Here is a 12,553-nt window from a genome sequence, read left to right as displayed (position 1 = left end):
TGTTTCAGCAGTTGGACATCTGTACCTTTCCATCCTCTCAATAATGGCTAATGCTTGGGTCCAATTTTCCTTTAATGACCAAGTCACACGCTGAAGTTTGCCCTTATGATCCACCTGCTGATAAAAGTAAAGGAGCCTCGGGACTTCCCTGGTAGCACAGTGGTTAAGAATCCGCCTGCCAGTGCAGGGGTCGTGGGTTCGATCCCCGTTCTGGGAAGATCCCACATGCCGCGGAGCAACTAAGCCCGTGAGCCTCAACTAAGCCCCTGAGCCGCAAGTGAGCCTGCACTCTAGAGCCCTCGTGCCACAACTGCTGAAGACCGCGCGCCTAGGGCCCGTGCTGCGCGACAAGAGAAGCCACCGCAATAAGAAGCCCGCGCACCGCAACGAAGAGTAGCCCCCACTCGCCGCAACTAAATAAATTTATTTATTTATTTATTTATAAGAAAATGAAGGAGCCTTGATCGTGTAGCTCAGGCAAATTGCACCTAATTCCATACCAAGTACCAGCTTGTGCTATCTGGTCCAAGGCCCAAGAATAGCTGGCATGTTTTGATGAGGGCTGAAAGCCCACAGCAAAGTACATTTCTATGTGTGTGACACCCTCCTCTTTCCTTGCCTACATCCTAGAGGCTTGTAAGGAAGTATTCCTTTGTAAGGCTATCTTCCTTGTGTTCAAGATATTGCATAAAGCTTAAAAAGAAAAAAAAAATAATAGCAAAATGTTAGAAAAGACGTAAAATCCAAAGAAGATCAGCTTTTCCTACCTCCAAGATCTATGTTCATTTTTTCCAGTTGCATAAATAAGTTACTGCATTATTTATGACACATCACATTTCCCAGTTCTTTCAACCACAGCACCTGCCAAAGCCAACCTGGAGGGATCCTCAGCATAGCCTGGTTTAACCCTCAGTACGGGTCTGAGCTAGCCAGGAGACCTTTCCAATGTTTCAGTCGACTACACCTCCAGCTTCTGATAGCATCTCATAAACTGTTTAACTAATTTTCTATTCTAAGCATATAGAATCATAATTGTGATTAAGTAATAATAATGAAAGGCAAACAACAAAGACTGAATTTAATTATTAATGAAACAAATAACCCAGGAGAGTAAGTTTATAAAGTTATATGTTTAATCCTTATTTAAATCCAGACTTTGAGGCAAAATCTAATCATTACCTATTCTCCCTATGACAAGGCAGCCCTAGCTACCAGGAACATTCAAACTCCCTTTAAATAAAATGTTTATTTTCATCTCATTATAAAAACATAATAATTTTTTTAAATTTTTAATCTTTTAGGGAGAAAATAATCACCTATATTCCCACCAATCATCACTGTTAACATTTTGATAAGTACATATCCCATGTTTTTGCTATTCCCATCAGTCTTTCATATGGTTACATGGTTTACATAGTTAATTGCCATGCTTACTTTTGTTTTTAAATTAGTATTTAATATTTAATAAGCTTTATAGAGTCCATTATGTAATGAAACTGAATAAGACTGAATAGTTCTCCCAGTTGAAGGATTCAAGGCTGAGTTGTTTTGCTCGTTAAAAGTAAATTATAAGACCTGACAGTGACATCTTACTACAGAAGAAAGATGTCAAATCAAAGGAACAAACATTGTAAAATAAAAATTTAATAAAATGAATTTGGGATATTTTTCTATATTGAATTTAAAATAGTTTCCAGTTACAAAGTAATAGTAGTATAATTATATAGTATAATATCCAAATTAACAAAATTATTGAACCATTTCCCAATTGTTGGATATTTTGTGTTGTTAGAAAGCTTTTTACATTGACAAATAACATGCGATAAAAATATCTGCACAAATTACTGGTTTTCTTCTTCTTGAATTAAAATTTTTCAGAAGTAGCACTTGCTTGGTCAAAGAGTATCATCATTTTTATATTTTACATGCTTCAAAGATTAAATAGTATCCTAAAATAGGTGTGCTTTTCCAGCATGAGATATGTAATAAGAATGCGGTAGGCTTATCACTGAGTTTCTAAGCCAAAGTCACTAAGTATTCAGCAAGACTTCCTTACTTTAAATAAATAAAAAATATTAAAAAAATAAAGATTGAAGGTAAGAATACTTCTTTCCTCAAACCAAGGATAACATTCCAAAACAAGAATTCTACTGTACCAGCCACCTTTTGTGTTTTTCTTCTAGTTCTCAAATTATTTCATTCTTTGAAGTCAAGGATTATTATATCAATTGCAGATGATATTGGATATCTGATAGCTGAAAATAGGCTTAAATTTAACACAAGGATTAAATGAATGAGACTTGGACTCTATTTAATTCTTTACAGAAAACCAGCATTTCTTGCCCCACAATCCCTGTAATCTTAACATCCTTAGATGTTAGTGTGAAGATTTAATAAAATGACTATTGGAATTCTCCATTAATTTCTTTTCTATTTATCATTATTCCCCAGGTCTGCAAGTGACAGCGTAGAGTTGGAATGCACTGAATCCTTCCTGGAGTGAATTAGGACATTCAAAGGAAGCTATGCAAGAACCTTAACCAAGATACAATGTGTACTTTGGTATGATGACAGCCTGTTGTTTTGTTTATTTGTTTCTCTGTTTGTTCTATCACACATGATTTCCTTAACACATGGAAAAGTGAGTAGTTATCCATGACAATGGACAGGAATTTACTTTAACTTTGTTCTCACTCCAGGAAGTACAAGACACAGCATAGCTCACAAAGAGTGAGTCAGTTTCTCTAGACCAGTGATTGTCAAACTCTTCTGAATGGGACCCGGAGTAAGGAATAAGATATAGATCACAATCCAGTATATATGTAATCTATTGATGTGTGTGTTTGTGTGTATGTATCTATATGTGTTGCGTGTATCATATCAAGAATTATAAAATATTTACCTCACATACAATGTACTCTTGATATTTCTCTATTTTTAATTTTTTAAAAATATTGGTTACCATCCCATACCAATGCCCACCTCCTGCAAATAAAGGGATTACCAGGAGTAGTCATATTGGTAATCATATTGAATAAATCAACAATTTGCCAACAGTATCTTTTTTGTGTTTTGTCCTTGTTGCCGCTGTTACTGTTTTTTTTATATGCGTCTGAAACCACTGAATCATTTGTGTCACTTATGTTGAGACTTTGTTACAAATAAGGTTTTTATGTGCGTGTTTTATTTTGTTTTTGTCAAACCGTTGGTCTAAAATAGCAGAAATAAGTTACAGTTACTTCAGTGATATGTAATACAGGGGAGCTTTCATTGAAAAACACAACGGGAGATCTGTATAATCGTATCATTTCTTTGAGGCCTCATTCAATGCTGGAAGTTAAATTAGTGATCAACTTGTTATTTATTAATAATAGATAGATTGCTCACACCCTCTCAGTCCTTACAAATATAAAATATATTCTTACATTAACTTTAAACATTCTCTACAGACTTATCTGATCAGCACTCAGAACTTAGAAATTTGTAACTAGCTTACACTCACCCATGACTAGGGGGTTTTTTGGTCACACACACTGAAAAAAAAAAAATCTGGGCTCAAATTAAGTTCATCCTTTTAATAGCTATATGTCTTTGATCAAACCATTTAAAGTGTATACTTCCTCTTTATAAGAAGGGCATATCAACAGTGCTTAGTGTGGGTTTAGTGGAGAGTAAGGATAAAGTTCACAATCCTTCATATGGCCCCCAAGACATTCCCTGATCTAGCTTATGAGTGCCTCTCTACCCTCATTTCCAGTCACTCAACCCACTGCTGTTCAGCCATTGGGACCTCCTCTCCTCAAACTTACCAGGACCCTTCCTGCTTCACAGCGGGCTCATGTGCTGCTCCCGATACTTAGAGCAAACTTCTGCAACCCCTCCCTCCAATTAGTCTGCTAACTCCTCCTCCTTCAGAAGATGCTGCTTCTCAGAGGATTCCCTCCTCCTTGCCCCGCCCTCATAGGTGCTCTCAAAGTTCTACTTTTCCTTCAAAGCGTTAATCACAATTGTAGTTATACTGCTGCTTACAGAATCACTCATTTAGTGGCTGTCTCTCCAGCTAGACTGCAAGCTGCTTGAAGGCAGGACCTACCTCTGTGACTTAATTACAAACACACCCCTGCTAACTAGCACAGTGTCTGGCACATAATGAACACAATAAACGTTGGGTACTTGTTATAAATTACTACTATGTCAGGAATGAGTTCACATGCAAGCAACGTGTTACTTGACTAATAGTAGCTTATTGGGGTTTATTATTTTTACATAACCAAGAATTATGGGTTAGAGTTAGGGTTAGGGTTAGCATTGTCAGATTTAGGGGGAAAAAAACAAAAAGAAAATTAGAGGGCATACAGTTAAATTTGAATTTCAGATAAACTATAAATAACATTTTAGGGTAAGTCCCAAATATTACATATTGAAGACCTGTTTTTCTGAAATTTAGCAACTTGAAAGTGTTATGGAAAAGCCAGGGTCTTTCATCCTTGCCTTCGGAGCTACCCCAGGAGGTCACAGGAAGGCAGCAGAAGCTCCCCGCACAGTGTCAATTATAAAGGCAGGAAGCTGGGTAGAGGACGCACAGCCAGCCGCAGGCCTTCCAGAGTCACCCAGCAGTGACCCCAACAGCCAGAACTGCCTCCATGGCCACTTCTCACTGAAAGAGAGGCTGGGAAGAGGCGTTCTGAGAGGTTTGAGCTCATTGTGTTTCATTGTCTGGGGATGTTGCCACGGGAAAGAAAAAGCTTTTACTAAGGAAGGAGGAGAAAATAGGTAAGCAACACCAAGTATTAGCACAACCTTTTCTCTGCTTATCCTCCCTGGCTCTGATTTTAGCAAGCTTAGATAGATGTAATTTGTGTTATCAAAACAAGAGGTTGTTTTTTTTTTTAGTGTAAAAGTCTAGATATGACTTTTCAAACTTTATTTTTTCCAAGAATTTCTGAAATACCATCCCCCACAGAGGGCGATTGTTGATTGAGAAGCATCATACTTCACGGTCATTTCCCCCCATTTCAGCATGTGAAAACAGGTCAGAGAAAGACTCTTTATCTTGAGAAAAAAAAAAACACACTTTAACAAACATTAAAAATGTAAACGATCAGGGCTTCCCTGGTGGTACAGTGGTTGAGAGTCCGCCTGCCGCTTCAGGGGACACTGGTTCGTGCCCCGGTCCGGGAAGATCCCACATGCCGTGGAGCGGCTGGGCCCGTGAGCCATGGCTGCTGAGCCTGCGCGCCTGGAGCCTGTGCTCTGCAATGGGAGAGGCCACAACAGTGAGAGGCCCGCGTACTTAAAAAAAAAAAAAAAAAAAGTAAACCTTCAAACGGGGAAGAAGTAAACATTTTTGCTTACTACTATGAGTGAGAAATAAATCAGGAATTTGAAATAAAGAATACTAGTGCTTCATTTCCAGTGTATGCTTTCACATTAAGTTACTCTTATCAAAGCAGTTAATGGGATAGATATCTGTTTAGAAAGACACATGCTCTTTATTTATTGAAAAGGAGCAAATCTGCTGAAGACTTCACCTTCTATGTATAAATAACCTCAATCCCTTTAGGATGAATTTGCTGTAGGAAGGTTTCATTGTGCTTAATGTTAAACCCAGAGGAGGGAATTTAGAAGAGGGCCTCATGCACAGACTGTTACAGTAAAGGGTGAGATTCAAGCCCACCAAGTTACCTTTTAAGGATACGCTTGTGGTAGTGCATAGAATCATAAAATGTTGGAGGAGTATCAGCTTGTCTAATGCTCTATATTTATGTGTAGAAATTAGAGCCAGAGTTGGTGACCTGCCCAACCCCATGCAGCTAGTTATTGGCAGGACCAGGGACAGGACATAATCCCTACACCACACGAACACGCACACGCATATTTTTCATTTTAAAGTGAAAAACGGCAGAAAAATATCTTGCTAGCATACATCTCACCATCTTTCCTTCAAAGGGAGCAAATTGGAAAGGCAAAGGCTATGTCGGGAAAATGAAGCTTTCTGTTCTGGGCTGTTGGAGCTTTGTCAAGGAGGCGAGCCAACTCATGAGGTTATCTGAGGGGCGAGGAGCAGTGGTGAGCTAATGTGAGCTCCATGCCACTGTCTGCTATGCTGACCTTAGGTTTGTGGCTCTAGCTCTTCTTCTAGTAACTGCAGTCATGGTGGAGACCTAGGGAAAAGCAAGGGTATGGAAAATGTAGAATGGGCATTACTCTCCACTTCTGTGTACTCACAGAAACAGATGAAAATTGCAATAGCAGCTTTGGGGCCTGCATCAAGGTAGCCTGACCTGCAGATAAGAGAACATCAAAAACAGAATTTCTTACCAAAGTGAACATAGCTGATGAATTCATGCCCACGAGTCCAGAAACACATCATCAATGTAAAAGTAGAGATTAAAATTTTATTTTCCGTGCTAGCTTCCAGATCCCAGAGAAGTTAGGTTGTGTTCTTCAAGATTAAAAATTGAGACTAAGGACGTCCCTGGTGGCGCAGTGGTTAAGAATCTGCCTGCCAGTGCAGGGGACACGGGTTCAAGCCGTGGTCCAGGAAGATCCCACATGCCACGGAGCAACTAAGCTCATGTGCCACAACTACTGAAGCCCGCGTGCCTAGAGCCTATGCTCCACAGCAAAGAGAAGCCACTGCAATGAGAAGCCCGTGCACCGCAACAACAAGTAGCCCCCCCTTGCTGCAACTAGAGAAAGCCCGCACAGCAACGAAGACCCAAAGCAGCCAAATAAATAAATAAATAAATAAATTGAGACTAAAACTCATACAGACAAATCCTTATTGACTCTCCTCTTTGTGCCTGCACAGCAAGTTCCTAGAACTTACTGTTATAACAGTGGTTCTCAAACCTTAGCATGCACCAGAATCCTTTGCAGGGCTTATTAAAACAGAGATTGCTGGTCCCCAATCCCAGAGTTTCTGGTTCAGTTAATTTGGGGTAGGGTGCTAGAATCTGCATTTCTAACAAGGTCCCAGGTGATGTCGATATTGCCTACTCAGGGCCCAGGAGGAATTACTGCTCTATAGTGGGCAAATAAGCACCTTGCGGGCCCAGGAGGGCCCAAACTGGCTGTTATTCAGACACTACCAGACTGAAATTATCAGTATTGTCGGCTCCTAAAAATATTACAGAATAACTCTTGCATCAGTTATTGATTTTATTCACTCTTAGCTCCAAATCCTGCCTTTTTGCTTTTTCTGTGAAAATGAATCTGGGCCTTCTAAATAGTTTTCCTTTGCCGAGTGGAACAATGTTAAGCATTGTCAATAGAGGGCACTGGAGAGCCGTTGCAGGAAATGGATTTTGCTTTTAGGTTCCTGTGGGTTAGCAATGCAGCAGAGTGTCTCTGGTGAGACATCTGCTGGGGAACAGCTTTTCCATGGCACCCTAGAGAGTGGATTTCCCCAGAATTCCAGGGGATATATTTCCAGCAAGTTTTGCCAGCATTTCACCACAGCTGCTTCCTTGATACTCAGTGAGCCATGGCAGTACCTTCTCCAACAAGATCTGGCTGTCATTAATAAGGGGGGAAGGGGTTGGGGGGGGGGATAAAACCTCTTCCTTTGGACTCAGACTGATAGATACAACCACTGGATATACTTTTCAACTGATTTATACAAGACAAACTTGGGCAATTGCGTGGCTGCTTTTTCTTCTTTTTTTACCCTTGTCATGTATGGCATAAGGAATACAGTCAATAATATTGTAATAAATTTGTATGGTGACAGACAGTAACTAGGCTTATTGTGGTTACCATTTTGTAATGTATATAAATATTGAATCACTATGTTGTACACCTGAATCTAATATACTATTGTACATCAATTATGCTTCAATTTTTAAAATGTCAACAAAACCCAAAAAACACACATACACATTTTGGCCAATAAAAAGGGCCATGATCTGCAATTCTATGATCTTTACCTTAGTATCCTTTCTATAGCAGACTTTAAATGGACTTCCTAAGGATATCTTGGATATTCTCAATTTGACAATAAGTTTTTCATGCAGGAGGAGGGGCTCAGTTTTTTGAATGAGGCTTTCAGGAAAGTTTTTAAACATGACTTGTCTTTTTTAATAGATCTATCATCTGTAAGTCTGAAGGTTATATTGGAGGACTTTCTTAAAACTTCAAAGTGACCATGATGAAAAAATCCAACAGGGAAAAGATTTCCAACAATGACGATGCTTCTGTCAAAGTATGGTATTTATTTTACTGTATGGGCATTTGGACTTCTATCTAGTGGCCTATAAATTTATAGAAATAACTAACCTTTACTGAACACCTACCATGTTTCAGGTATGGTGTCAAGTATTGTCAAGAAAACTTTCCAAAACTGGGAAATAGGCAAAAGGGCTACTGCATGTCCTTTCAGAGTTATCTAAGCATTTTCTAGCCAACCCACCTTAGCCAGTTCTCTGGGAGTGTGTATCTTTGTTTGACTTGCTATTTTCTCTTGATTAGGATATTTTAAATTTCATAAGAGTAGATGTTAACTTGTAGAACTTGATACACAGGTTTCTCAACCTCAGCACTATTGGGATTGGGGGCTGGAAAATTATTTTTTGCGGGGGAGGGGGGAGGGCTGTCATGTACGTTGAAGGATGTTTAGGACCATGCCTGTTCTCTACCCGCTAGATGCCGGTAGCACTCACACATACCCTCACCCCCCAGCTATAACAACCAAAAATGTCTTCAGCCATTGCCAAATGTCCCCTGGAAAGAGAAATTACCCCCACTTGAGAACAACTGCTGATTGTGATGAAAATGAAATTTGTTCACTAGAGATGCAAATTATTTATCTGGTAAAGAAGACAACCCCAAAAGTTACAGTTTTATTGCCCTGTACATTAACCAGTTTTGTATCTAAATTAGCCAGCTTTTTCAAGCCTTTTTCTTTAGCCACTGTAAATACTTTGCTCTCTCCAGTTTTCTTTAAACCATCTTGTCAGTTCTCTCATTAACATGTGAAATGAATCTTTGACGCGTGCTCACTTTATATTTGTATGAGAGTCATGTTTTTAACTTTTTGGGAAGTATGTCTTGACAGTACCTTACATGCATTACTTTATTTAATTCTCATAACAACTGTATAAATCTCAGGCTTTGAAAGATAAAGTAACTACCCAGAGTCACACTGCTAACATTTGTTGGAACCAGGTTTGGAACCCAAGACTTTATGACCCCAAATAGTGAATCACTGTGCTACTCTGTATTATGAGGCTAGTCCTGAAACTCTGGGACTCGGCTTGCTGTTGTCATTGTGCTTAGCTTGCAACTATACCTCTGCAGCTCTTGGCCACCCCATTTATACACTATGAAAGGCCTTCGTAGTTAAAAATCCAAGGACCAATCAGAGTAGCCTTCTAACTTTGGACCATTCCATGCTCACTTTATTATAATATCACAGATGTCAACAGAATAGGAGGCTGACAGAGGAGACCTGGAATCTGTAGCAACTCAACTCAAGACTCCATGTTCAACACACTTCTTGAACTTATCTTTGTGAGTGAGTTGCTATGCACCTTCTCCCTCTCTCTCCCTGCACCCCCCCTCTTTCTCCCCCAACCCTGTAAAAGACCCAGCAGGAGACTCTGTTGGAACTTGCTTCCCCTGGTAATCACTTTTTGTCCCTTTCGCTGTTTTAAAAATGGGGGATGTGGTAGAATAAGGCAGAAAGGCATCAGGGATTCATGACATCAACACTTAAAGCTACTTTGTTTAGGTCTATGCTGATCTTCATGTCTTCTCTGTTTAGTCCAATAATACTAATTACAGTAGGCAGCATATAAATGTTTATTTGACCCACTGGTTAAACAATCAGTTTCCTGAGTCTTCAAATTTTTAGGAGGTAACTTAGCTTTATGAAAAATACATGCAATAATAAAAATAGGTCTCACCTGTAGAGTGCTTACCATATACCTGGCATCATTCTAAACTCCCTACATATATGATCTCATTTAATACGCATTAAATCCTACTAGAAGATAGTATTGTTTTTCAGATGAAGAAACTGAGACACAAAGAGGTAAAATAACTTACTCAAGGCCGTACAAGTAGTGGCAGAGCCAAATCCAAATTTGATTTCCAATTTCATGCTCTTAACTACTGTACTCTACCATAATAACAGGAATGCTTGAGTACCCGACTGGTAGGACTGGAATGAGGGGGTTAAGGGATAAGACTTCATTGAAGATATGACTGGCTGAGTATCCTGTAAGCCAGGATATATAGGGTATGTAAGAGGAGAGAACCTGCAGACCTCTGTTTTGATGTGGTCCTTACTGAAGCAAAGGTTGTACAGAGCTCAGAAAAGGTGCTATGATTAGCCTGACAATATTGGATGGAGGCCATATTGCCTAGCTACCCTGCAGCTGCTAAAAATAGCAGATTTATTTGGTGGGAGACTTAACATCTATTTTGGATTATCTCAGGTCATACTATTGCACATTGCTTTTACTAAGCCACAAACAACATGGAGGTATAACTGCATATTTATAAGTTAGAAGAACAGTTAGAAGTTTGAGGCCGTTAGTAATAGAGATGACGTTTACCTCTTGAAAATCATTTATTTCACTCAAACACGTGTAGGAACACAAAGTACATCTTATCTTTCATGCCACCTATCCTTCCACACCCATGAAAGTTAGGCCAACCTTAAGAAGTATTACCCAACTTGACAACAAGGGAAAATGAGATGCCAAGATGTTATTTGTGGCCACTCAGGTTGTCTGCTTTGGAGACAGATTTTTAATAAAAATCAAACAAAGGTAGACGTTCCTAGAGAATTGGATTTTTTCAGTATAAACTGCAAACTAGGTATCTTTTCTTGTTCAATATATTTTTTTCTCTGCCTTTCTTTTTTCATTCCAATAGGCTTGTAATGAAGTGGTCACCAAAATAACAAGGGAGAACAAAACCCAAAAAACACCATTCTTAGGGTACTATAAGTCTGGGCCTGCAATTTTTTTTTTTGAATTTAATTTAATTTATTTTTTTATACAGCAGGTTCTTATTAGTTATCCATTTTATACATATTAGTGTATATATGTCAATCCCAATCTCCCAATTCATCCCACCACCACCACCCCTGCACCAGCCTGTAATTATTGAGTCCTCTGTCTTTTGGGGAGTCCCATGCTACCATAAGATGAAGGTTAAGTCAAAGGTGTAGCATGTGGAGAAAGTAGCAGCAGCGGTTGTTATGCTGGAAAGGGAAGCAGCCAAGTGGAAAGCATGTAGGACTGTGAGAAGGAAAATCTGGGTTCCCCTTCTGGCTCCAATGCTCGGCTATGGGCATGTAATTTTTTTTTTTTTTTTTTTTTTTTTTTTTGCTGTACGCGGGCCTCTCACTGTTGTGGCCTCTCCCGTTGTGGAGCACAGGCTCCGGACGCGCAGGCTCAGCGGCCATGGCTCATGGGCCCAACCTCTCCGCGGCATGTGGGATCTTCCCGGACTGGGGCACGAACCTGCGTCCCCTGCATCAGCAGGCGGACTCCCAACCACTGCGCCACCAGGGAAGCCCTGTGGGCATGTCATTTAACTTCTCTGAGCCCAAGGAAGCTAAGCCTCCTTCAAAATTGAAATTACTAATATTGACCTCATGGCATTTGGTTAAAAAGTTTATGAATATGAAGTATCTAGTCAAATGGTGGGTGTTCACTATTATTAGCTCTGTCTTTCAGTCCCAATCCTCCTGATGCCAGCCTACAAACCTAACATTGTTCTTAAGATCAAATAAGATGTTATGAAATCATCCGAGAAACTCTAAAGGGATCTGCAAATGTTAAAGGCTTATTGAGACAGATCTAAGTCTATTACCACAGTTAGAGGTGAGTCATAACCCTTGAGGTTTTTAAAATTATTATACTTTCCCCTTCAAGCCTTCCCTTGATACTCATTTTAATCACTTTCACCCTATAAACAATGAATGGGTGTGTTGGAACATATGGTATGTTTGCTCTAGGATGGTCCTCAGTCTTTGCGACAATAGACATCCCACCTGTGATGATGCCCCTCCTCCTACTCAAAGACACCTTCATCCGAGCCATAAAATCGTATCAAGCTGCTTCAGCCTTGTTCTCTCGGATTGCTTGATCTGGGGAAAACCAGGCAATAAATTGTGAGAAGACTCAAGCAGCCCTGTGCAAAAAACCTGCGTGGCAAAATGGTTTGCCAGCCATGTAACGGAGCCACCTTGGAAGTGGGTCCTCCAACCCCAGTCAAGCCTTCGGATGACTGAAGCCCAGTTGACACCTTGATTTCAACTTCGTGGAAGACCCTGAGGCAGAACCCCCAGCTAGGCCAGCCCCCAAATCTTGATCAACAGAAACTGTACAAGGTGTGTTTTAAGCTGCTAAGGTTTGAGTTGGTTAATTTGTTATGCAGCCTTAGATAATAATTCACAACTCACTCCAAATTGTGGCTGAGGCTGATTTGAGTTGCTCTTTTGCTGTTTTCAGTCAAAGAAATTCTGAATAATATGCCTTCCGTACCAGAATCCCTTGGGATGGGTCTTGGGCATCTGTAGTTTTTTAAAGCTCTG

At 39.9% G+C, this 12,553-nt stretch overlaps 1 protein-coding gene and 1 long non-coding RNA gene across 5 annotated transcripts in view; both read left to right on the top strand.

Moving 5' to 3' along the window:
- Window positions 1-3,059, top strand: part of NMRK1 (nicotinamide riboside kinase 1) — a 32,650-nt gene extending 29,591 nt beyond the window's left edge. For all 4 annotated transcript variants that reach the window (XM_019934655.3, XM_019934652.3, XM_019934653.3 and 1 more), the window contains one exon: window positions 2,452-3,059. In XM_019934655.3, the coding sequence (XP_019790214.1) occupies window positions 2,452-2,471 (20 nt within the window). In that variant the 3' untranslated portion in view covers window positions 2,472-3,059. The remainder of the gene's footprint in view (window positions 1-2,451) is intronic.
- A 4,993-nt stretch (window positions 3,060-8,052) lies between these two features.
- On the top strand, window positions 8,053-12,531 carry LOC141278982 (uncharacterized). Its single transcript, XR_012332564.1, has 3 exons — window positions 8,053-8,206; window positions 9,419-11,840; window positions 11,975-12,531. It is a non-coding gene; the product is annotated as an uncharacterized lncRNA (long non-coding RNA).
- Window positions 12,532-12,553: the final 22 nt, after the last annotated feature.

Source organism: Tursiops truncatus, chromosome 6 (genome assembly GCF_011762595.2).
Source record: "Tursiops truncatus isolate mTurTru1 chromosome 6, mTurTru1.mat.Y, whole genome shotgun sequence".
Classification (NCBI taxonomy): Eukaryota; Metazoa; Chordata; class Mammalia; order Artiodactyla; family Delphinidae; genus Tursiops; species Tursiops truncatus.
Note: the sequence above shows the minus strand (reverse complement) of the source record. Positions and strands in the feature narration are given on the sequence as shown.